This window comes from Gymnoscopelus braueri (assembly GCF_963280865.1).
Source record: "Gymnoscopelus braueri genome assembly, chromosome: 22".
NCBI lineage: Eukaryota > Metazoa > Chordata > Actinopteri > Myctophiformes > Myctophidae > Gymnoscopelus > Gymnoscopelus braueri.
Genome location: NC_137624.1, coordinates 33,380,899 through 33,407,241, shown reverse-complemented (window position 1 = coordinate 33,407,241; position 26,343 = coordinate 33,380,899). Strand labels below are relative to the sequence as shown.

General features: G+C 40.5%; 1 protein-coding gene across 5 annotated transcripts; it reads right to left on the bottom strand.

The window, feature by feature from the left end:
* Positions 1 to 1,450: 1,450 nt before the first annotated feature.
* On the bottom strand, positions 1,451 to 26,343 carry dab2 (DAB adaptor protein 2). Of its 5 annotated transcripts, none has more exons than XM_080418692.1 (16): positions 26,228 to 26,315; positions 21,806 to 21,836; positions 18,706 to 19,019; positions 17,972 to 18,111; positions 17,401 to 17,499; positions 13,025 to 13,156; positions 12,480 to 12,563; positions 10,885 to 10,911; positions 10,749 to 10,799; positions 9,807 to 9,869; positions 8,316 to 8,945; positions 6,251 to 6,383; positions 4,655 to 5,293; positions 3,761 to 3,915; positions 3,057 to 3,143; positions 1,451 to 1,840 (listed from the first exon to the last, which is right to left on the bottom strand). In XM_080418692.1, exons 3-15 carry the CDS (start codon positions 18,845 to 18,847, stop codon positions 3,072 to 3,074), a joined length of 2,367 nt encoding a protein of 788 aa, XP_080274818.1. In that variant the 5' UTR covers positions 18,848 to 19,019; positions 21,806 to 21,836; positions 26,228 to 26,315; the 3' UTR covers positions 1,451 to 1,840; positions 3,057 to 3,071. The 5 variants fall into 5 exon arrangements, with proteins under 5 accessions (XP_080274818.1, XP_080274817.1, XP_080274815.1 ...); XM_080418691.1 differs by having other exon boundaries at positions 21,806 to 21,841; positions 26,228 to 26,287; XM_080418689.1 differs by lacking the exon at positions 21,806 to 21,836 and having other exon boundaries at positions 26,228 to 26,343.

Below are 26,343 nucleotides of genomic sequence, written 5' to 3'. Positions count from 1 at the left end.
TCTAATAGACTACCTATCTCAATCATCTGTTTTGCCATTTATATTATTATGCTGCATTGTGACACAGTGGCCAAATTGGAGAAGAGAATACTATCACAGGCCCAAACACTGGCAGTAGGCCATCATATCATAGTCCAGGGGTCTTCAACGTTTTTCGGCCCAAGGACCCCCTAGCTGAGATGGAGATGAATTGGGGACCCCCACGATTGTGTAAAATTGTATTGCAGATTAACCTTTTCTTAGATTTCATTGTTGGCTTCATAGACTTGTTTGACAGCTCTATCGTTGTGTTGGGATTAATTTTAATCATTATTTTCAGACATTTAACCACTTAAACTGTCATCAATACTTAGTTAACTTGGTCTGCACTTTTTCCCCTCTACACCAAACCTCTTTGCCGAAAATAGCCGATCTACAAGCTCAGCGCCATCACAGCGAGAGGCGGTGTGAGCTTATAGATCTGCTGTTCTCCTCAGAATATGGATTCTGTATAGTCATTTCATTCTGCTGTGTAAAGAGCCTATTTTGATTAAAGCAAAGGTAGCTGTGTCTGGCTTCTACAGGCAAAGAGCACAACGGGTAAGAATAACAAATGTACCAGTTTTGTTTACATTGCAAAGATATTCAGTCATAGACACCACCACCAATTATAAACACTATTTCAGCTGGGGAATCGAATGAACAGAATAGACTGCATGCCAGTCTCTCAACCATGACAGCCTGGCATGCATAGCATCCACACTACTCCTGATAAGCAGTGAAGTGCTAGTCTTGCAACTCTGTTTTGAGCAAGCTAAAGTTTAACAAGTTCTTGCTTTGCTCCAGAGACCAGATAACAGGACAGTGGTCAAGATTTGACAGAACTAGAGATTGTATGGCTATTCTAATTATTGCATTAGCTAGCAGATGAGCACTTCTTCTAATGGCATTACTCATTCTCACCAGTGTATTATTAATCTGAGTGGACCATCAATAGTGGGTGACCCCCAAAAGTTTGACTTCTTTAACCTGCTCAATAGTAGCACCCTGCAAAGAGAGGCTTAATTTCTGATCTGTCATGACTGAGAGCATATTTAGAGCATTCAACTTCAGCTTATTTTCCATGATCCATTCAGAAACCAGTATTGACTCTAGTTGCAGCACCTTATTAACGTTTTCAATGCTCTCTGACGATACATTCATAGTTGTATCATCTGCATAATTCCCCATTCCTGCATGTTTTTAATACATGGAGAGGAGAGGGACGAGGCAGCTTCCCTGAGGAATTCCACACTGAAGTGTCTCAATATTTGTGTGCGCTATTCTCCCTGCCGATACCTCCAGTTCCACCCTGCCAAACAGCCCCCGCAGCAATCTTTTCAGGTGAGGGACAGCCAAATGCATATCAACTTGACATGAAAACAACTGTGTTATAGCATGTTCACAAAAAAAAAACTAATATCACCCAAACCAAAATAATGATTGTATTTTATTCTTCAGTTCCATATAGACAATATCAGCATTGGAGATCATTAGATATGCTTTATATCCCTGACACTGTCTTCATCCCTTCAGTAGATCATGATTTATGCAAGTTAGCATTTCCTTTTACATTTCATTCAGTGGTGCTCAGAAAAAAAAGGAGAAAAAAAACTACTGATTGGATAGAAAACAAACATAAAAATAAAAAAAATAGGGGTGGAGATGTTACATAGATTTGTAATAGAGAGGTGAGGACTTGTGAATGTGGAGTAATAATAGCGATAAGAGTTGATCATTTGGATTGTCTGCCGCACAGTGTAGCAGCTGGTTCACATGATGGCATCTGATGAAGATCTTTGCTACTCAGATCAACCGGCCCCTGGGAGTACCAAGAAGAGAGAGAGAATGTAAGAACAATACATACCAGTGGTGGAAATGGATGATTATTATTACTTGGTTAAAAGTCGCAATACAACAATGTAGAAATAGTAGATGTACCAAAAGTGAAAGTACTGAAATCTCTCCAAATGTATGAAACCTTTTTTGAAAATAACCGATCTACAAGCTTTACAACGCGGCGTCACATCACAACGCTACTTCCGAATAGCCGAGGTATAAAATATGGCTTAAAGGGCAAGACCACTTTGGTAGAGGTTTGGGTTGTGTAGTTACCTTGCCATTATGTAACTCCAAAGGTGGACAAGAAATCAAAAATAATTGCTCCATTGATTAGAAATTGATCATTTAAAATATGCTCCTCATTGACTTACATTGTACACTGAAACAGCTCTCAAAGTCACTCTTTTAGCACATAAACGAACACAAACAAAGCTGATTCACAGAATATAGAACGTCAACAAACCCAGTACTGTTTGTTTTTTTAATAAAAATGTCAACTTCCTGTTGATTTTACAATTTGAAGATCCGGATCCGCGGATCCAGTCCGGGTTTTCTAAATAAAAATAGCAAAATCAACAGGAAGCTAACATTTTTATTTAAAAAAAAAACAGTACTGGGTTTGGTGATGTTCTATATTGTCTGAATCAACTTTGTTTCCGTCCATTTACGTGCTAAAAGAGTGACTTTGAGAGCTGTTTCAGTGTACGATGTAAGTCAATGAGGAGCATATTTTGAATTATCAATTTCTAATCAATGGAGCAATTATTTTTGATTTCTTAAGTTGTCCACCTTTGGAGTTACATAATGGCAAGGTAACTACACAACCCAAACCTCTAACAAAGTGGTCTTGCCCTTTAAGTGGTTAATGTATGTTTTGTGGTTGCACCAACATGGAATTACAATGGAAGACCACAATGTTATCCTTTTAGCCTTAATGTCCTACTGTACCATGTGCTGTTTACATGTATGACTGATACAGTATTGAATCAAATTCAACCAATCAAAAAGCTTTTAATCTGGTTTCAATCAAGGTCTATTAATCCAGTTGGACAAAACTTTAAACCTAGTTTTCACAAAACGGGTTTAGTTTTAAACTATCCTCTTAATCTTGGTTTTAGTTTTCACAGTGAACCTGGGTTAATTTGAACCCTGTTGCCCCACCACTACTTTAAACTCAGAATTAAAGGTACACTCACATGTGGATCCTGTGGTCAAGCAAATGGGTTTCCAAAAGGGTCTCCAAACGGATCAGAGGAGCCAGACGTCTGAACGGCAGGAGGGCTCTGTGAGGAGATGGAGCAACATCAGTGACATTCATTAGAACAGTGGTTCTCAACCAGTGGTCTGGTGAATATGAAGTAGTGAAAATAGCAGATCCACATTCGGGCCGCGTTGCGAGCTTGTAGATCTGCTATTTTCACTAGTTTGGGTCCCGGGCAAACGTTTAATTTCTCTTTTGGGTCTTTCTTGAGTTAAAAGTTTGGCAACCAGTGTCACTGCATTAGAATGATCAAGATCACTGGTTCGCAATGTGGGGTCCGGTAATCCTGCAATGTTTTACGGCATCCTGTAATGTTCACATTTTGTGAATAAAGCCTACTCATTTTGTAACTTAATAATTTCATATATTATAATTTAGATCGAAATTGTGTGATTACTTAAGGGACCTCCAGAAGCAAAGATTTTAGTTATATATAGTTATAGTTAAATATATAAAAAATATATATTCAAAGATTTGCACACATTTTCAAGATTTTTCAAAAATAGCAGATCTGAAAGCTCAAACGCGGAGCTTGTATAATTATCTGATATTTTTGAAAAATTGTCACACACACACACACACATAGCTAAAATCTAAAATGACACAGATGGTTTTAAGTTGAGAAGGCCTGGTCTATACCATGGCTGTGGGCGGTGCTCCAAATGCGTCGTCAAATATGCTCTGGTTGAAGCCTTGTGACGGGGCTGGAGCTGGGGCTGCAGCCGGAGCCATAGAGAAAGCAGCGTCTAGGAGGCCTGGGTTGAGGCTCGGAGCTAGAACTGCAGCAGGAGCATCTATAACAGACATATTATGACAAAGGTGAACATTTGTAAGATCTGTGTACTTCATTAAAGGGCGACTACTACACTGATTCTGAACCTGAATCCCATTGAGGAGCAATGACACAGCACTTTCCAATGTGTTCTGTGTCTTTAGTTAAGTTTAGTATATTAGCACATTGTAATTAAAATAGAAACAATAGAAACAATCAAAAGAAAACAAGTTATTGCGCAAGAAAACGAAGAAGCAAGCAGGCTTATTTGGAATCCTTTCCTTAATGGAAGAGGTCATTAAATAGCATACGTTAAAAGTTCATCAATACAAAAGTCTTGATCTCTCAGCCTGCATATGAATGTTTCGTTTTACACAGGCTGGAGAGAGTACTAGAGAGGTATTTGAATTTTATTTGCTAGTGCTTAATTTAAATTGTTTTATCCTTTCTATTGACTTCTAGGTTCTCTATTTTATGTGAGAGGACCACAACGGAAGTAAAACTCTGACTTTATTACGTTTTTATCCTCAATTGTCTTTTAACCCTCATTGTGTTGTGGTTGCTAGCAATTAAATAAATAAAATAAAATAAAAAAGAGACCACTTTCAAGGCTCAGAACACATTGGGAAGTGTTGCATCACATTTTCACATGTACTCCTCATAATAGAATGATACGATTCAGGGTAAAATCTGCGAATTGTGCCTTTAAATAACAGAATATTTTACTACTATATTGGAGCAGAGCCGATCGTGCGCTTTACCGTTGACAACCGCTGATATTTGGTTGATGTCAAAGTCGTCGTGATCCGCGGCGTCCTGAGGCAAGCCCACTTTATTGGAAAAGTATTGGTCGAACGCCCCGCCTCCGTTGGTGCTGGGGGCGGGAGCCTCTCCCTTCCTGGCCGGGATGGCGGGGGGTTTGGCGATCTGGAAGTCTTTAAACATGTCCTTCCCCATTTTCTTCTCCTTCTCTCCGAGCGGGTCCAGCGCCGTGAAGGCGCTATTCTCCACCTTCGGAGGAGCCTCTTTAACGGGCGGTCGAGGAGGGGGTCGCGGGGGACCCTGGTGGAGTTCGCCCATCATGGGGAAATGGCTAGGCTGAAAGGGGTTGGCCATGGGGGGCTGACCCCAGCCCGGAGCGGCACCCATGAGTCCGACTTGCGGAGGCGGCTGGCCCCAGTGTTGGGGCGGGGCGCCGAACTGCGGCGGCACCTGTTGACCCCAAATGCCTGGCGGTATGGGCAGGCCGCCGAAGGCAGACGGTTGGGGGAAGGCGGGCTGAGGGCCTGGGATTGTCATTGGAGAGCCCACGCCTGGCATGGAGGGGAACATGGAGTGGACGGAGGTGGGGGCCCCCCACAGGCCGGCGCTGGTGGCTGCAGGACCGAGCTGGAGATTACCTGAAGGAGAGAAGGGAACACGTGGGGATAGTCAAAGTCACCCTCCTTCTGTTTTAACTAGGTGCAACAAACGGTGGTGGAAAGTAACTAAGAACATTTACTGCACTTAGGTACAATTTACAATTTAGGCATTTAGCAGAAGCTCTTCATCCAGAGCGACTTACAGTAAGCACAGTAAACACATACATCAAATGCAGAGAGACAGTGTAGTATAGTGCCTCAGTAAACTAGGATCAAAGGTAAACCAAGAACCTAGCATCAGTCTAAACAACCTTATATATACCAAAAATTGCACATTGAAACTATAGAAACTATAGGATGCCAGGTAAACAAACCTAGCATCTGTCTAAATAACATGCTACAGTATACAGTACAATAAGTAAAATTTTGTGGTGCTTTTACTTGAGTGTTTCCATTTTATCAGGGGAGAAGTGACCATGAGCACAGAACTACAGTTCAAATATTATTATTATGGGGGTCGCGGCCTGAAAGGTTTCGGGGCCCTTGACTTAGGAGACCGGAAATGTGTACCATTTCGTACTATCGGTGAGGCGTGGAATGGGTTATCTTGTCAAAAACATCTATAGCAGTGGTTCTCAACCAGTGGTCCGGGGACCACCAGTGGTCCTTGGGGGGAGGGGGTCCCCAGCTAAATTAGTTAACATAGCGTCATCACATCAAATCATTTTAACCACTTAGCTTTGGCTATTCAAAAATAGCAGATATACAAGCTCATAGCATGGCACAGAGTGCCGCGCTATGAGCTTGTAGATCTGCTATTTTTGAAAAATCTTGAAAATGTGTACATGCGAACATATTTAACTAAAATCTTTGCTTCTGGGAGTCTCTGGCACAAAGCATTTTCAGATGGGGGTCTGCGGCCAAATGTATATCAATTTAGGGGTCCTTGGCATGAAAAAGGTTGAAAACCACTGATCTATAGGATCTTTGTCTTACCCAGAGCATTAATGGAGGAGGCCATGGAGCTGGCAGGTGTGTTGTTGAAGAGGCCGTCGACTGCGTCAGATGAGCCGTCAGTCTGACCAGGAGCAGCGAACAGGTCTGCTCCAAACAGGTCATTGTTTGTAGACTTTACACAAGAGTTAAACAAAGATCTGTTAGAACGCTGCAGCCTCAATGTCCATAACAATAATTAACTTTAATCATTTATTGTAATTGATTGTAATTAACTTGTTTTTTAAATGTTTTAATACTGTAATATAATATAATTTCACAACTATCACACCGATAGTTCCAAAATGCTGTATACAGTATTTCAATTACGTTTGACAGAAATGAATGTTTAATTAAAAGGCATAAAACGGGCAAACGGTCATAACTTACCACCTCTTTACTCACTGAAGCGTGAATGTTATGAAATAGCATATGATGAGCAAAGATGAAAATGGAAAACAAGAATTGATTGTTGAACAGGACAGTTACAGTGTTATTACAGTACGTCAAGCCAAGTTAGACCAGCATGCAAACCACTACAGCGCAGCTAGACTCCCATCCCTGTTAGAGGCATGTGGGCACGCAACAAAAACCTTAAAGGAGCAGTTCACCTATTTTCAATTTATCTTCATATTATTGGCCTTCATTATAATGCTCATTATAAAATGGTACAATTTCTCTCTACTCTACGCACTCCCAAAACATATCAGAGACCCCCTCCTTTTTTTCTCCCCCCCCTTCCCCCCCGGCCCCCCCACACACATAAAAAAAGAGTAAAGCGACTTTGAGTACTTAGAAAAGCGCTATATAAATTCCAGCTATTATTATTACTCTGTCTCAGAGGATGACTGTGGACAGTTCAGAAATCTGCCTACCAGTGACATCATCGATGGGGATTCCAAGCTAATAGAAACTGCAGGCTTTCTATTTCTGAAAAGTGAGCATGCTATAATAGAAGCCATTGTTCTCGCATTAATATATTTTTTAAAACATTGAAATCTTGTTTGAAATTACCCAACCTGCCTACCAATGATGTCACTGGTAGGCGGGTTTCTGAACTGTCCACAGCCCTCCTCTGAGACACAGAGTGAGTAGACAGAAATGGTACAACATTATTATTATTAAGCTTTAGTAAGGACCAATTATATGAAGATGGGTGGCTTGAAAATGGGTGACGTAGTCCTTTAAGGCTTTTAAACCACTGGTTCTCAACGTCGGGTCCGAGGACCTCCAGGGGTCCCAAATGGACCCTTACGGGTCTGTAACTCTGAGAGTGAGCAAATGGAACCAAATGGACCCGTATACGGGTCCATTTGGTTCCATGTGTCCACTCTCAAGAGTTAAATTAACACAGAGGATTTCACAGTGTAGATTGTAGTCCCAGAGATAAAAAAAGAAAAGGTAAAATCCAGCCCCAAACCGAAACCTTGACATTCAGAAGGTTGAGAATCACTGCTTTTACAAACCACATTACTAAGCGTTGTAATGCTGTTATCTAAACTTAATACAAACTCTAGCCTCATCATCACCACAGACACAGAAAACTATAATCCCAGTGTTCAGAAAGGGAGGGGTTAGGAAACCAATTGTGGTTTTGGAGGTGTGCATTCAGAAACCATTACCATCCAAACATGCAACATTACTATTGTCACTGTCAGGTGGAAACCTTGTATCTCCATTTGTATTGTATTTTTTATAAATCAATACTATTGGTCACACTTTCTCTGTGGGTTTTACACATATTTAACCACCTAAGCCATAACTTATATACTTTCAAAACAGTTGAGAAAATTGTGAAAATAGCCGATCTACCGCCGGCTTTTTTTTACCAGCTCACAGCACAGTTTTTAAAGATTCCGCCTACAATGACATGCACAAAATAGGGACGCCAAGTTGAACGTCTTTAACCGATGAAAAGTATCAGAGTATCTTGTGACTAAATCTCATAACTCCATCAGCTCAATTGGAATTTCATTTTTCATTCCACGAAATTGAATGGCTTTGGACATACAAGGTTTCCGCCCGACATCGACGCTATATGATGCATCCAGCAATAGGTTTTTTTCACCTGTGCCCTCCTTCGACCTCGTCCAGCCTTAGCATTCTGCGGAGGCGGGCTAATGACAACCGACTCCTTGCCACGAGGCACCGGGGTTTGCGGGTCACACGACACGCCGTTAGAAAGAGCAACGCTTTTCACGGACACGTCGAGAAAGGGGTTCTGGGTGGAGAGCACCGGTCCGACACAACTCTCCTCCTCCATGGCACTCTTGGGTCCTTGAGATTGAGATATCACGCCCCCTAGTGGCCAGTGGCCATTGCTAAGCGCTAGGATTACGGTCTCGTTGGATAACTCGTTGAGTTCAGACGAGTCCCCGCCGGCGCTCAGTGCACCATTCATGATTGTCTTGGTAATGGCGGGCACAGTGGTCTCTAGGCTGTGATTGGTAGCAGTGAGAGAGATGTGAGGGTTATTATGGGACGCTGATTGGGTGGGTGAATTTGAAAGGGGGTCATCTTTGAAAGGGTCAGTGTCTGGGGTTGGAAAGAAGCCAAACGCGGAGGAAAAGGGGTTCTCTGTGTGCGGAGATGCCCAGAGGTTAGAGGCACAGGAAGTCACAAAGGGGTTTCCCTTTATACAGTTCTGATTGCTGTCAACTTCAGAGGACAAGTCCAGCAAGAGAATATCATTAGACTCCTGGGTTAACATGGGGGGAAAAAAAGAGAGAAATTTGGGGGGAGAGAAAAGACAGATTCATGAATCGGTTCTGTTGGAAGAGATGAGCAATTGTTAAAAAAAAAAGAAAGAAAAGCTAAATGAATCACATTATGTAAAGATATGACAGTTTAACATGATTGATGAATAGGACTGATATCAATGATCGGAAACTCAATTATTAAAGATCCATAATTCATTTTTTTTTACAGTCAAAAGTAGAAAAGTATTTATGTTTGAGTTTCAGATGATTGATGTAGATGTATGATTTGAGAGGTGCAGTAGTGGAGCCAGAGGCGACCTTAAAGCTTCTGTTTTCAGCTGTTTCAATTGAAACGGGCCCCCAAACTTAATAACCCAGCCACTTTTTTTTATATAATAATACAGTTGAAACTAAAGAAAGAAAACAAATTAGGTTCTAATAATTATCTGCTTAATACGTGATCAATTTGTTCCAGAAAGACATCTTTGAAACGGGCCCTCAGATTGCTTAAGGCAGCCTCTGGGTGGAGCAATGCTTTCACATTATTATAGGCTGAAAACTATAGCACAGCTGCCCTGAAGGGGGCGACATTTCTGAACATCTGTTTTATAACTGCTGTTCCAAGTGATTAAAAATCGGGACACATGAGCTGCATAATTGTTGATGTACTGACCGATATATCGGCCAAACCGACACGTGGGTCTGCCTCTACTTCCTAGTGGTGTGTACAGCTAACAGGACGGTGTGGAGGGGTTTCACACATATTTGTATCCTAGTAATAATAGACTGTTGAACCTCTCTCTATATGTACCAGACAAAGTTGACCACACTTTGGTCATACTCTGTAGCAGCATACGTACTGTGGGAGAGTGGATGTCTGGAGGGGTTGACATGTCGCCAAACAGGTCAAGCTGCTCCACTGGCTGGACAGTAGTAAAGGACAGAGAGATTTACATTAGTATAAGTTGGACAGCTTGATAGATCCATACTACGTGACCATTGTGAGCAATGAACACAAGCTAAAGCCATATCACACTTAACAGTCACCACAAGGAACATCACTTGCGGTGTCAATTAGAGACATCACCAAATGGTCTGTTTGGTTCCATTTGTACACTCTCAGAGTTATCGGGGTCCTTGAAATTAAAGTGTTTTGACGACCACTGCCTTAGAGTAACGAGCAAAGGCTTTTCAGTCATTGTTTTTGTGAGTAGATAAAGCTATGGGCATGTGATAAACAAAATTATCACCCAGCGTTTGTCGTTACCCTTGTCAACCAACCTCAGTCAGGACTGGCTTGATAGATTGATTTTTAAAAACGGCAAATGGACAAGACAGACACAAAAAAGCCAAAGGCTTGTTTCCATTGTGGTCCATGGCTGCATCAGCTTGTAGATCTGATATTTCTGGCAACAATTTACCACTTAAAGGGAAATTAAACCCTAGGCTGATTCTGTAGTTTGTTTGACAGTGGTCAACAGTATTGTCAAAGTGCATTGGCACACCTAAATCTAACACACCCTGTATTCATTAGCTGCAGCTGTGTTGCTTACATCAGGGTCTCGTGGGTCTTTGTGGGTGCCACGGCACCCACAAAAATTTAACATTTCTTAACATTTTTGAAAAGAAAATCAACATTTTTGGGATGCCAGGGTGACTAGAAGGTTTTTTATTAGGTTGTTAAGCATTATACGCCAGGCCCTCGGTTGGACAATGTGGAGCAACGATGAATGCCGGGTTGATCATCTACACACTTATACTAATAAATGATTAAACTCATGAACAAGAGCAAAAACACTTACTTTAGCAGTTTTCTGTTGTGCGTCAACACTTAGCAAGGCATCACTTCCATTCTGGAAATACATTTCATTTGGTCAGACGTTGCATTTAAGGCACACTTCTTCTTAAATAAAACCACAGGACAACCTCTCTTCTTACCTCAACTACTGTGCTGTTATTTTCACCCTGCAAACAGATGTAGACAGTTATTATTGCAAATCTTTACACCTAACAACAGTGCAGTGCAGACAATGGTCATCAATATGTCCGTCCGTACACAGACAAATGTGTCCGTGGCAAAGACTTGTCCTTGTCCGTGGCAAATTCTAGATTTAGTTTGTACACACCATTATAATTATTTTTATTTTGATCATAAGACCCAGTTACTGAATGTCAGTCTCCAGGTTTTCTTCAGAATACAGAATACAGAAAACAACTATCATTAATTGAATATCTAGAGTCTGTTTCTGTAAAAATGTTCATGTTCAAGATGTGCATTTGACCCTGAAACCTTGCCAACTCTGTAATTTACTGTAAGGGCTCTAAGCCATCAGAGAGCTTGCAGCAGCATTTGCAAGCCTCCAAACCATCTGGAAGTCAAAGCAGCACTGCCTTAAAACCAAGATCCAACTGTATTACCACTGTTGGGCAAGCTACTCCGGAAGTGTAATAATTGACTCTTTACTTATTACTTGGTAAAAAAAGTAGATAGTTATGTCGCTCAATATATTACTAGTATTACTTTTGCTACGCCCGTTCTGAAAAAGTGAATGCGTCACAAATTACATGCATGTTTTTTGGTGACTGCTCATAAGTCCGACATCCCACTACTCCGACTATGTGGCTTCCGCGTGCGGTTAGGGTTAGGGTTAGGGATAGGGATAGGGTTTGTAATGTCGGAACAATGACATGTAACCGTGTTTTTTGTACCGCAGCTTTTAACCCTTGACTCCAAGACAAATCTCTCCTATGGGAGACAAATAAAAGTGAACCCTGAACCTTTTAGAACGGCATTCACTTTATTGGAACAATAGTTAAAACCTACAGAAGGAGTCACCAATTAGCCCTTATTCTACTCGTTGCTGGGGAAAGTAATAATACAGTAATGTCTTACTTAGTAAGTTACTCCCCAACAGTGTGTAACAGTCGTGTTAATTCAGTTTTGCTGTATGCCTCAGAATGCTGGCGAGTGGTTTAAGAGTGACATGAGAAAAGATCATCGCATTCCCCAACGGATGTCTTGGGAAGATATGACACACATCTTTTGGCCAGAAAGTACCTGTACAAAAACAACTGTCTGTCGCAATGTGGTGCTGGAAGTTAATTAAACATGGATCAGTGGCTCGGACATGTCCTCAGAGAGGACCACGACCGCATTCTTAAATTAGCCTTGAGACGTACATACCTCACCTGGAAAGAGGAAACGAGGTCAACAACGACATAGCAGAGAACTGTGACCGTAGAACTGAAAACGGCGCTCAATTTAAGCCTGATTTATACTTGGTTGCAAGCTGCCGTTGCACACCGTAAATGGCAGATCTACAAGCTCACAGTGTGTCACAGACGTGAGCTTGTAGATCTGCCATTTACCGAGCACGACACCGGCTTGCAACCAAGTGTAAATCAGGCTTTAACTTGAGGCGAGGCACAACATGCTGCACAGGATGAGGACCAGATGGAAGCAGATATGCCGAATATTTACTCCATCGTAAGCCGGTGTCCCGTACTGTACTGAATATAGCAGCATCGGTTACCTTATTTGATGCCTCAGCCTCTTTCTTCCTCTGGTTGAAGATAACCTGGAACAGGTCCTTCAGGTCGATGACCAAAGGTTCTGCCTGTGTGGTGAAAGAACAAAATGAGTTGATATACCGTCACAATAATTTTAACCACTTTAACCTTCATACTTTGGCTTTAACTTTTGTACTTTGGCTATTGAAAAATAGCAGATATACAAGCTCATAGCACGTCACTTCGTGCCGTGCTATGAGCTTGTAGATCTGCAATTTTTGAAAAATCGTGAATATTTGCGCAAATCTTTGAATATATATATTTTTAAAGCAAACATTTTTTACTTTTTTACTTTGCTTCCGGGGGTCTCTGGAACAAAATATTTTGAAATGGTGGTCCGCGACCAAATACATATAATTTTGGAGGTCCTTGACATGAAAATGTTTGAGAACCACTGATATAGCAACATGTTTTTCAGAAAACTGTTAGGATTTAGAATATATGTTCAGAATCGGCCTCAGGTCTCAGTGCGTGCATGTGTGTGCGCGTGCGTGCATGCATGCGCTACCTGTGGTCCAGTCTTTATGGCAAAGAACTGATGTTGTCCCTCAGCGCCGCACACATAACCAAACGCCCTGTTGTCTGTTACGTCTCTGGCGATGAAGGAGATCTTATTCACGATGTGTTCATGCTCAATGACCTGACAGAAAAGGACAACAAGACAAACAATATAACTTCAGTGTTTTTTGCTTAAAAAACGTTTTCAAAAATAGCAAAAATACACTCTTTTTGCTCTTCATTGTATAAAGAAGTATAGGGCTGAAACAAAATCACACTCAAGAAGGCTGAGATGCTTCCTCTTTTTTATTTATTCAAAGTTTTTGGTTTATTTTATTTGTATTTATTTATTTTGAAGAAATTGAAATAGGAGGCAAGTCAGCTGTCTTGTGTGTGGCCAATTTTGTGTTCAATTGTTCAAAAATAATATAGCTTGTTTATAGTTTCCCCACCTACAGTATATATTCCCCAGAATCACTTTTTATGCTATAATCAGTTATTGAAATGTAGTCATGAGCTCTATTCAGATGTGACTATGTTTTATAGCGGAAGATGGTGTAATGTCATTATTATCAGAGTAGCAGTGATTTTGATCACATAAACCCAAACAGCCCTATTAAGGGTTGTGAAGAGATTTGGTGTTGAGGGGAAAAGGGGCCTAGTATAGAATCATGGGGGACTCTGATCAACAAAGTAGGGGTTGAGTGATTAATCCAGTCTGAATCAGCTTAATTTTCATGGACTGCACACTCCCACACCAGTATAGACTCATGTACCTACTTTAAAATGTCCTGGAGTTACTGCTATAACCCCTGTTTACATTCAGCGAAAATAGTCAGACATTTTGGTCGAATATAACTTATCTGCAAGCTCACTACAGTACATGTTGCGATCTTGTAGGATCGCCTATATTTTTGGCGAAAATATTTGGTGTAGAGGGGAAAAAAGGAGGGGGGGGGGGACCTAGTACAGACTCCTGGTGGACCCCAGTTAATTAAGTATATGGGTTTAAAGTGGTTACTACATCTGGAAGTGAGAGATGTAATGGTGTTCCATTTTAAAGTACTGTATATTACGCCGTATCAAGAAACCACAGTTCTTCATTTTAAGCCTTTCCCTGTAAAACCATACCCAAGTTGTAACTTAACCCTTGTGTTAAATGTTTTTTTTACGTAAATGTTATAATGTTTATGCATGAATTTCAGTTAAAGACACACAGACACACACACACACACACACACACACACACACACACACACGTACAGACATGCACACGCACTCGCGCACACACACACACACACACACACACACACACACACACACACACACACACACACACACACACACACACACACACACACACACACACACACACACACACACACACACACACACACACACACACACACACACACACACTGTGAGCTGCATTTCAAACACAAATTTGAGCTTTAATGTCAGCGTGACTTTTTATGCCTGCATTGCCTGGCTAACATCTCTCAGTGGATTCCCACCACCTCAAGAGCTCAATCTACTGTAGATAGAACAGAGCTTCTCTTCTTCCCTGGCCACTTCCAGTGGTGGAAAAATTTAGAAATACTCTGTTACAAGTAAAAGTCCGGAATTCTAGCAAGAGTACAAAAGTATTGGTATCAAAATGTACTTATAGTACCAACAGTAGAAAGTACTCATTATGCAGAATGTCCCGTTTCACAAGTTTTCAAATGTATACAAATCTTTTGAAAATAGCAGATCTACAAGCTCACAATGTGTCGCATACCGACACATTGTGAGCTTGTAGATCGGCTATTTTCAAAACGGCCGAAATGTATATAGGGCTGAAGTGGGCAATGTATGTGTTGTAATAATAATCAAAATCTACAAAGTAACTAGTGACTAAAGTTTTCAAATAATTGTGGGTGGAGTAAAAAGTACATTATTTGTCTCTGAGATGTAGTGGAGTAGAAGTAAAAGTACTGACAATTGGAAATACTCCGGTAAAGCAAAAAAAATACCTCAAAATTCTACTTAAGTACAGTACTTGAGTACTTTAGATACTTTCCGCCACTGGCCACTTCCATCGACAACACCCTGGCCTGTTGACTCCCCCTCAAACTGCCAGGAACCTGGGTGTTGTCCTGGACAGTCAGCTGTCCTTCAAGGCACACACTGCAGCGCAGTGTTGATTTCATCGACTAAAACCATGACGAAAAATGTTCGTCGACTACCTTTTTTCACTGACGAAAACGAAATAAAAACTAAGCAAAAACTAAGCTATGATGACTAAAACTAAGACTAATTGGCTATTTTCAGCATGCAACCAAGTGTAAAATCAGACATCAAACTAATTTTAGTCGACTAAATCAGCTGTAGATTTGGTCGACTAAAGTCTTATGATATTTAGTCTCCTAAAACTAGACTAAAAGTAAAACATTTCAGGTGACAAAAATATAACTAAAACTAAATACAAATTTGCTGTCAAAATCAACATTGCTGCAGCGGTCAGGTCTACACTGGTCAGGTCTACACACTCCCTCGCCAAGGAGTCTGCCGCCCCAGTTGCTTCTCAAAGTTATTCTTGTCAAGGACATCCAAATTATTATATGTATTTAGACACGGACGCCCTTTTGAAAAGACTTCAGTGCCCGGGCTCCTCATTATGATTTGTGTCGTTAAGACTTTTCAAGACTATTGAAAGTCTTTCACAATTCTTTTTCAATAAAACCGTGATATTGCGTCAAATTTGACGCAATATCATTGCAACAAATGGTTTATCTTGTCTGTCTGACTGAACTGTAGTTAGTTGACTAAATGTGTAATCCGCAATGTACAATATCAGCTGTCTGTATGGCGTATGAAAATTACACATTGAGGTGTAAACGTGGCAGAAGTCTTCAGTGTGAGTGCGTCAAACACGGCCAATTATGAGCCACACCGTCATAGGCTACGTACGACAGAGTTTCTGGCAGTGTCACAAACCTTTGGCTACTGTATGTTTGTGCACGGTGGCTTAATATGATGCCTGTCAAATTGTCAATGTGAGACATTATATAACGGCTACAAACACATTGTTTGCGTTAAAGGAACTTATACCGAAAAAAACCCTAATGGCTATGAATCACCATCTCGTTGCTGTCGGGTGGAAACCTTTTACGTCCAAACCTGTTAGCCTACTTTTCAGGAGATGGGGAGAAAAGGAACCTGTGTTCCAATGGATCCAATGTAGTTGTCATTTAGTCACAAGCGCTTGTTTGTACTTTTCATTGGTTAAATGTTTATAAAACCACATACAGACTTAAAGGGATACTTCACTTTCACATAAAATAAACATTTAAAAAATATATTAAAAATAAATGAAAAAAGTAATGGAAAAATCACGGCCCCCTCACGCATTAGAGTGTCCTACTAATGTGTGAGGGGGCCTTTATTTTGCCATAACTTCTTTCATTTTTTTTTAATATTTATTTTTAATGTTTATTTTATGTGAAAGTGAAGTATCCCTTTAACCACTTTCACACAAAAAAATAGCAGATTTACAAGCTCACAGTGCGTCACGATGCGTTCGTTGTGAACTTGTATATCGGCTATTTTCGCTACTTTTGTGCAACACTCTTGTATGACGAAGTAGGGCGCTACTTAACAAAAAAAAACATTAAAAGTTGAAATATCTACAAGGTATCTGCCCGACAACAGCGACATGCTAGTCTCATGAAAAATGGACAGGAGATATTGTCAGCTCCATTTGGAGAATTGCCAACCCATGTTGCACTCCTTTCTTTTTCTCTTTGAAGTTTTCTCAAGAATAAAACATCGTCCCAGCGTATGTCAGCTGACATAGGTACATAGTTAGTTTCGCAGCACAGGTAGGACTCAATTCACTACGCAGCCTAACAAGGTTGATAATCACGATTTTACCCTTTTTACGTGCGACATGTAATGATCGTACTGACCTAAATCATGCAGCATTCACCTGATGCACCTTAAGGTTCAAGTCACTCTGAATAAGAAATTCTGACAATTGCCTAAATTGTAAGTTGTAGCTGTTGACTAAAAATGTCAGGTCAATTCTGTAACGTTGTAATGAATATAGGACAAAATGAAAGAAAGAGAGAAGGTAGTACAGTCAAAGGTGCTAAAAGGATAACCCAAAACTCCCCAGGGGCTTGTTTCCATTGTGGTCTTTGTACTCACTTCATCAGCTAATAGAAACTGCAATATTTTTCTTACTGGAATGTTAGTACAGTGACAATAATAATAATAATAATAATAATATTAATAATACAAAAAGTTTGTTTGAAATGACCAAACTTGCCCCTACCGATGATGTCTTTGGTAAGCAACTAAAACAAAGCAAAAGGTGGAAATAAATGCAAAGAGAACACTTACCCCAGACTTCTCGTCAATGATCTTGATCCCTGACATGGAGATGTTGACCCAGATCCTCTGTTTGTGTTTACCTTGGGACCGCGCTGCCACCGCCATGCCCTGCACCGCCGCGGTAAACACAGTGAACACCACACACAATGAATGCACTGTTTTTATATACACTGTTTTTCTTTTCATGACTCACATTGCCCGTACGCAGTAAACAGAAAATGCTCAGTGTTCATTTATCCACGTGTAACTCTCAGAGTAAAATTAATGCACAAGGATACTTTGGTCAAGGTTTTGGGTTATTGTGTTGTTCAGCAGTTTTCAAACGTTTTCGTGTCAAGGAACCCCAAATTGATATATATATTTGGCTGTGGACCCCCATCTGAAAATGTTTCGTGCCAGGGACCGCCAGAAGTGATGATTTGTTTAAAATGTATCCAACATTTTCCAAACATTTTCAATATTTTTCAAATATTTTCAAAAATAGCAGATGTAGAAGCTCGCAGCTTGTACATGTGAGCTTGTAGACGGGTCTAAATGGGTTAACGCTGAGGATTTGACTGCGGCCCCTGTGATGCTTCACCTTGAGCTTCATCATGGAGTCTTGGCTCATCTTGTCCCCTCTGGCCTCTGGGACGTCATCGACGCCGATCAGCTTGGCCTTGTACCTCACGCCGTCCCCTTGGAACCTGGCCAGCAGGTACTCGTCTGTCTTCTCTGGAACTACAAATACGGAGGAAAACATGTCAAGACCATTGGACTGAAATGAAATCATCTATCATAATTTATAATCTAGGCATTCAGTGTGAGATCAGAGTGAATGGCATTAACCCTAGTCAACAAACGACAGAGTTAATAGTCACATAAGTAGAACAATGTACAGTAGTGCTTCAAAGAACCTAGGGATACCAGGTAAACCGAAGCATCTAAAACAAAAAATAGCAGATATACAAACCTTAATATATTTTGAATATATATATATTTTGAAAGCGAACATCTTTAACTCAAATCTTTGCTTCTGGAGGTCCGTGGGACAAAATACTTGCGATGGTGCTCCGTGGCCAAATACATATAATTTTGGGGGTCCTTGACATGAAAACGTTTGAGAACCACTGATCATAATGTTGTTCAGGAAACTGATTTAGAAGACATTTGTAGAATCGGCCTCCGGTCTTAATGGGTTAAAGAAGCAACAAGTCTAAAAGCTCACAACGTGTCACAATGCGATGCGCTGTGAGCTTGTTAGAGCGGCTATTTTCGCCGAATGTTCACTCCAGAATAGGGACGCTATATAGGGTTTGTGTGATTTTTGCGTACCTTTCTTCTTCTCTTTCTTGAAAGGGGTTTTGGACGCGGCTGTAGCGGGTGAGGTGGGGGCGCTATTGGGGGCGGAGCCTGCGGGAGGGGGGGCGGCGGCGCCGGCATCAGCCGCAGCGCTGTTCTCCACTTCTGTAGACATGCTGGGGTGGGTGGGGGTGGTGGTGGGGGGGAGAGCCTCACACCACAAGCAGACGGCAAAACCAGACGGACGGGACGGGACGGGTGGGGCAGACGTCACCGGACAGCAGCTCCGTGTTCAGGGGGGGACAGGGACGTCACCTCAGCAGGACATCACTGATGTAGTTATATGTCTACAACACAGAGGACATAACTGATGTAGTTATATGCAGTGGTGGGAAAAGTAAAATGTTTTACTTAAGTAAAAGTATCAATACTGCAATGTAGAAGTAAAAGCAAAAGTCCGGAATTCAACATTTTCTTGAGTAAAAGTACAAAAGTATTGGTATCAAAATGTACTTAAAGTATCAAAAGTAAAAGTACTACAATGTTTGAAAATAGCCTAGGTTTAAAATGGGGCTAACGTGCTTAATGTATGTTTTATAATGTAATAATTGATATCTGCAAAGTAACTAGTAACTAAAGTTTTCAAATAATTGTAGTTGAGTAAAAGTACAATATATGCCTCTGAGCTGTAGTGGACTAGAAGTAAAAGTATAGACAATTGGAAATACTCCAGTACAGTAAAAGTACCTCAAAGTTGTACTCAAGTACAGTACTTGAGTAAATGTACTTAGTTACTTTACACCACTGCAGAGGACATAACTGACATAACTAGTTGTATATATGTCTACAACACAGACGGGGACACAACAGCTTTATACACTAACTAACCAATGCTTTACAGGGATACAATCTTGCTCCAGTATTCACTGACAAAACTTGTTTTTAAGATATGCAGCGAATTGCAGGTAGACTAGAACAGCCAAGCTCACAACGCACCACGTTATGAAGCTTGTAGATCTGCTATTTTCACCCAATATAGACCGCCGAAGTCTGACGTCATTTACACATCCTTTGTTTGTCTACCTGGTTTGCAGTTTTCCACCCCCGTTCTGAATCCCATAGACGTATTGAATATCGCGTCAAATAAGAACTGTGTTCCAAAAATAAACACATGACCCCGGCGGGTTGACTCTTATGGATATGAAGCATCAACTGACGGTGAGAAAACGCTAATGTTACTTCCGCCGAATTAGTTACATTTTCGCCAGAAACAGACTGTATCAAATATAAGTGACTGACTATCATAAACGATACAGAACCTCCTCCCTGACAATAACGCCGACACGCGGTGTTTATTTTTGGACCACAATTCTTATATGAGACGATTCTAAGATGACCCAATGTTATTCTCCATAGAGAAATTACTTCCGCAAACCTGGGGATGAACGAGTGACGTCAGGACTTCGGTGCTCTATTCCCCCCAGAATAGGGACACTAGGGTTCATGTGGTCAACCATCCACAGTGGACGCTTGCAGCCATAGTATAGTGAGAATACAATAAACAATGCATGAATGTCCTCATTAGAATGAAGACATCAATAGCACCGTTTACCCCACTGGTTCAGAGGCCCCAGGGGTCCTTGGGGGGGTTCCAGGGGGTCCCCAACCAAATGTGTTAATATAGCATAAAAATCAGTCGAACCACTTTAACCTCTATGCAACTATTTTGGATTTTTTTTAAAAAACATTTTAACAACATGCACAAATCTTATTCGGGGGTCCCTGTCACAATATCTTTTCAGATGGGGTGGGTGTCCACAGCCAAATACATATTAATTTGGGGGTTAATTCACACGAAACAGTTTGAGAACCGCAGCAATAAACAATACGTCGCTGTCGGGCAGAAACCTCTTATCTCCATATTTTAACTTTTTAATGTTTTTTTCTTAAATGAATGCCCTACTTGATCATACTTCAGCGTCACACGGATCTGCTACTTTTGCTATTTTTGAATTGAATCCTGAAAAGTTTTGGACATATATGAGGTTTCCACCCGACAGAGACGAATACAAGAATCCTAATGACCTCGTTAGGAGGACGAGGACATCGAAGGCACCCTTTAGCCCATAATTTAGAACCCATCATGTGTCACACTGAATCACTTGTCACAGTTGCACAATACTGAAAGGAAGGGAAATGACCAAGGTCTCATATTTATGCGTAAAATTCCAATTCATGGTGCTGACAGGAATCGTACTGTCATTGAATTCTCAGAATCAAAATCTACTTTACTATGTAAAAGAAAACCTTTTTCTCAGAGCAAGCTCTCATACACATTGCAGTTACAGGAAGAGAATAGAGAGAATAGAGAAGAAAGGAGCACAGAACAAGTCAAATAACCTGGCAAATCAGATATACAAAGTCCAGTATACATAAGGTGCATAGCATGCAAAAGATATTACACGTTTCAATGGATAGATGGACCTAGGGAAAGCAGAATTAGTTCTTGTGCAGGTTGAAAACATGTCCAGCATATAAGTAATCGAATCCGTCAAATAACTGTAGTGGAGTAAAGAGATAAGTACATTATTTGTCTCTGAGATGTAGAGGAAGTATAAAGTAGAGTAGAGAAGTGAAGTATAAAGTATCAAATAATAAATAAAAAAAAAGGAAATACTCAAGTAAAGAAAAAGTACATCAGAGTTACAGTAGGCTACTTGAGTAAATGTACTTAGTTACTTTCCACCACTGGTATCAGATTACATAAGCAATACCTGAGAGTTATCCCTGCCCCTGTTGGACAACGTCCATGCAAAGGCATGCAATTACATGACATTCTGGTAAGCAAAAGGCTTCTGTGCAGTGAGTGCAGCATAGCCTTGACACCCGTTTCAGATAAGCCTGCCTTCTAAACGATGGAAACCTCAACACAGTGTTGAGTGCTGAAAATAGTCGATCTACAAGTGAGCTTGTAGATCGACTATTTTCAGCACTCATCACTAAAGTATAATTCAGGTTTAACAGGTGGACAGGTTAGATTATGGCTAAGTTATAAATTCAAGACGATCATAGTTCTACAACTACCATGAAACGCTACCAAGAGAAAACTCTGATCTTCCTGTATGTGACGTACCTTCAGGAGCAGTTCCAGATCCTACTCTGACCTAGGCTGACAGGAAGGAGAAGAAGCTACAATTACGGCAGGGCAGAACAAAGGTTGGAAGTGGCCAAAGGTTGAGCAATTAAGTTAATCTTATACGCTAGCTAGCTGAAAGATCCCGTGATTCCCTGCTGATCAACAAAATATATGACTTGCAGTCCGAACACAGGGCTTCAGAGCACACAATATTCTTATTTGATGATTTTTTTTAATCAAACCTGCACTTAATATAATGCATGTCTCCTAGTGATGGTTGCATGGTGAAATTAACCTAAAATGAAATAAATGCAGTTTTTGGCCTAAAACACTTGATATTCCTAATTGTAGGTTGTCCTGGGTTAGCATTGTTGCCTACATGATTGATTGATTGATTGATGTTTCTATTGATGAATAATATACATGAACATATATTTGTACATATCTGTCAAACGATAAAACACAAGCTCAAGCTTATTGTGTTTTATAACCATAGATAGGCCTACCTGTAGTGTAGACAATCAGTAAATCGGCCTTAATGTAATTTAAAGTTATTATTAATGATTACTGGAAGTTTAATTCAAAGGAAAGTGGCTAAAACATGATAACAGAGATAAGAAGATCTTTGGGGTCAGTCGGTGCATTGGGGCTCTGTGCCAAACCCTTCCATCTTTGTGGATTGTCATCCCACAAGCACAAATAGTGTTCCCAAAAGAATAGCAAGTGTCAAAATGTGTGTCTGTGCAGAAGTGTGTCTGTAAAGGCATGCATGCAGCCCGCGCAGCGTGTTTGTTTATTGCAGAATTCATTGCGTTGATGTATTGCCTCAGTCATATGGCTTACATCACAAGGGATATAGCACTAAAGCAATAAAACCTTCATGTTATTCAGCTGTGGGTTCACTTCTTCCGCCGTGTACAGTGTGTTCAAGGTCTACAACACACTGGTAGCTAATGTTATAACCACTTAAACCTATATGGTTGAGCAGAGTACCTCAGGGCTCTATACTAGTGTCTTTTCTGTTTTCTGTTTATTGTGGGGAAAGCTTTCGCTGAGAATAGCCGATCGACAGTCGATCTGCTATTTTCTGCAAAAGCTTTCCTCACAATACGGATGCCGGGGTTTTAAGTGGTTAATTTACTGATACTACACATTGTGAGCTTGTAGATCAGCTATTTTCCTATTTTGAAAGATTTTCAAACATTTTTTGAAAGTATAAAATAGGGCTTAAGTGATTAAAACTTTAGGAATAAAACAAGACTTGCCATGTCACGATATTATGATAGGCCTATCCAAAATTCCAGATAGTCTCATGTCACAATATCGATTTAGTATCGATGTATTGCCCCGCACTATATACCCAGGAAAAAACGTAATATTAGCTCCTTTTATCACAAATGAAGCAATGGAAGGGGAAGCCCTAACTGGTCTATTTTGTACCCTAAGTCAGTGGCTCTCAAACTGTGGGTCGAGACCCCCAGAGGGTCCGCAGATGATTCTAAAGTGACCATTTAAGGACTTAAGACCTTTTTAACAACTCTAAAAAGAAACAAAACAGAAGAATTTGACCATTGCTGCAACAAAAGTAATCAACAAACTATACTAATATTGGCCAAATATAATAATCAAAATAAGTTTTCAAATAATTGTAGTGGTGTAAAAGTAAAATATTTGTCTCTGAGATGTAGTGGAGTAGAAGTAAAACTATTGGAAATGGGAAATACTTCAGCAAAGTAAAAGATACCTAAAAATTGTACTTAAGTACAGTACTTGAGTACATGTACTTAGTTGCTTCACATCACTGTCTGCATGGCACACATGATCCTAGTTGTCCAGTAACTACACTGGTGTCAGAGTCCTAATAGCCTCTGTCATTAAAGACACTGCTTCTCGACGACGGGTCAGGTGACCGTCAGGGGTCCAAAAAATGAAACCGTTTTGGGTCTGAAACTCTCGTAGATGAAAACAAATGACCTGTAAGGGTCCCATGTTGTCCCATTTTCCTACTGTCCAATTTTGTCTTGGCTATAGTTTCTTTGTGTCATCACTTTCAATTTCGCTCTCCTGATTGGATAAAATTGGCATCCTCCTGACCTGAAAAGGCTTTTCCTGTTTACTAAAGAGCTGGAGAGACATGCAGGGAGAGGCCTCTGTTACTGTTACTGAACAAACACTGGATAGCAATTATTCTTATCAGAATAATAGAGCTATTTAACACTTTAACCCATTAAAACCGGGAAAGCATCCTGTGTCACTTTAGATTTTTTGCGATAGCTATTCAAAAATAGCAGATATACAAGCTCACAGCACATCTCTTCGTGCCGTGCTGACAGCTTGTACATCTGCTATTTTTTAAAAATCTTCAAAGGGCAACAATTGATTTAGAAGGCATTTGTGGAATCGGCCTCAGGTCTTAACAGAAAATCCCTGACTGCACCTTTAATACGTACATTTCAACAGGGAATACTTTATAGTGGATGTGGTGTATAGAAACAAAGGGCTCTGACGCTAGATTCTACATTTGTCAGCATTCTGAACTCCTGTGCGGAGAGGAGACAGTAAATGTCACAATCCTTTAGGCTTTGCTTTGTCAGGAAACGTTAAGTTCGGCTCAACATCTGGAGGAAATCAGGGGGAATGAGTCAGTCTGCATACTCTGACTGCAATGCGAGTGAATGAGGTGGATGGATGGCGAAATAGCATAATTCAGGCCCCAATGGGAACACAACACTAACACACACGCGCGCACGTGCACACACACACACACACACACACACACACACACACACACACACAGACACACACACACACAGACACACATACACACATACACACACACACACACACACACACACACACACACACACACACACACACACACACACACACACACACACACACACACAGAGTCACTCTCGCACGCACGCATGCGCGCGCGCACACACACAGACACAGCACAGGGCAATGGAATGGAAATGCTATTCGTGAAATCCAACTTCTTTTTTTTTAAAGGAAGAAAAGTAAAAGAAAAGGGGGAAAACTATTTTGACGAAAAACAGCTTTTACTTTCATCCACCGAACAGGATAAAGATAAAGTCATTGAAATATTTTTAGTATGATTCATGAATGCTCGCAAAGCAGTGGTGTAAAGTAACTAAGTACATTTACTCAAGTACTGTACTTAAGTACAATTTTGAGGTATTTTTACTTTACTGGAGTATTTCAAATTTTCAGTAGTTTTACTTCTACTCCACTACATATCAAGAGGCAAATATTGTACTTTTTACTCCACTAAAATTATTTGAAAACTTTAGTTACTAGTTACTTTGTTGCTTTTGATTATTATTACAAAACATACATTAAGCACTTCAGCCCTATAAACATTTTGAAAATAGCCGATCTACAAGCTTAATTGTAGATCTGCTATTTTCAGAAGATTTTTATACATTTGAATACTTGTGAAATGGGACATTCTGCATAATGAGTACTTTCTACTTTTGGTACTTATGTATTTTGATACCAATACCTTTGTACTTTTACTCAAGTGAATTCTTAATTCCGGACTTTTTACTTTCTTATTTTTTTCTTATACATTGCAGTAGTGATACTTTTACTTTAGTAAAACATGTGAATACTTTTTCCACCACTGCAAAGTAACGGTCATCATCATGAGTAAAAAAAAACTTGGAGAAAACATCATTTCCAAAACAGACAGTGCAGGAAACAGACTATATGGCATTTATACCCCGTCGTACGACGGTGAAAATAGCCGATCTATAAGCTCACAACACGTCGCGTCCGCGACGCGTTGTGAGCTTGTAGATCTGCTATTTTCTCCCCAAATCCCCTGGCGTTATAAAAGCAGCCACATTCCCTAAAAAAAACGCGACCCCAGCCTGATGTTAGCCTATACCTACCCGTTCAGACTCTAGAGGCACAGCTGGAATTAATGGAAAACTAACGGTTTTCACGGGTTTTTTTTTGGCTTTCAACTTTTTTCCCCCCAGAACATTTAGCAAAAACAAAGTAGGCTATAAAAGAACACTTGATCCATTCAAGTGGCCGACATTAATTCAGCAATTCACCTTAAAATGACATATTTCCACTATAAAATAAAGGCAGAAAAAGCCCCCAAAAATATCCCCACAAAAAAACCGAGTGGTTTTATAGACCTATGCATGCAGCCTATGCAATGCAATGCAATTCCTTACCGTTAAAAAAAAAGGAACAGCCTGTAGGCACAATTTCCCCGAAACTGAAATCTCAGTTGTCAGAAAGAATAGGAGTTATGAATACAACTGCAACAACCCTGTGTAATCAAGCTGAAAACATTGCGTTTTCCTAAGTGTATCAAGCTGAAAACATGGTGTTTTTCCAAAGTGTATCAAGCCGAAAACATGGTGTTTTTTTTTCTCCTACCCCAGTCAGAACGCGATGCTCTGCGTCTCTACTCCGTGTCCAGGACAAGAAGACTCTACCATTTAACACTTGGTCTGCCAGATCTGAAGAGGTATAGCCTCGAACGTCTTTTGTTG

Coding starts and splice junctions, on each gene's coding strand:
- dab2 (XM_080418690.1), bottom strand. CDS start 18,847: ATGTCTACAGAAGTGGAGAACAGCGCTGCGGCTGATGCCGGCGCCGCC. Junction 17,500..17,971: donor ACTCCATGATGAAGCTCAAG/GTGAAGCATCAC, acceptor GCGGCGGTGCAG/GGCATGGCGGTGGCAGCGCG. Junction 13,157..17,400: donor TCATTGACGAGAAGTCTGGG/GTAAGTGTTCTC, acceptor CTTTTCTGTCAG/GTCATTGAGCATGAACACAT.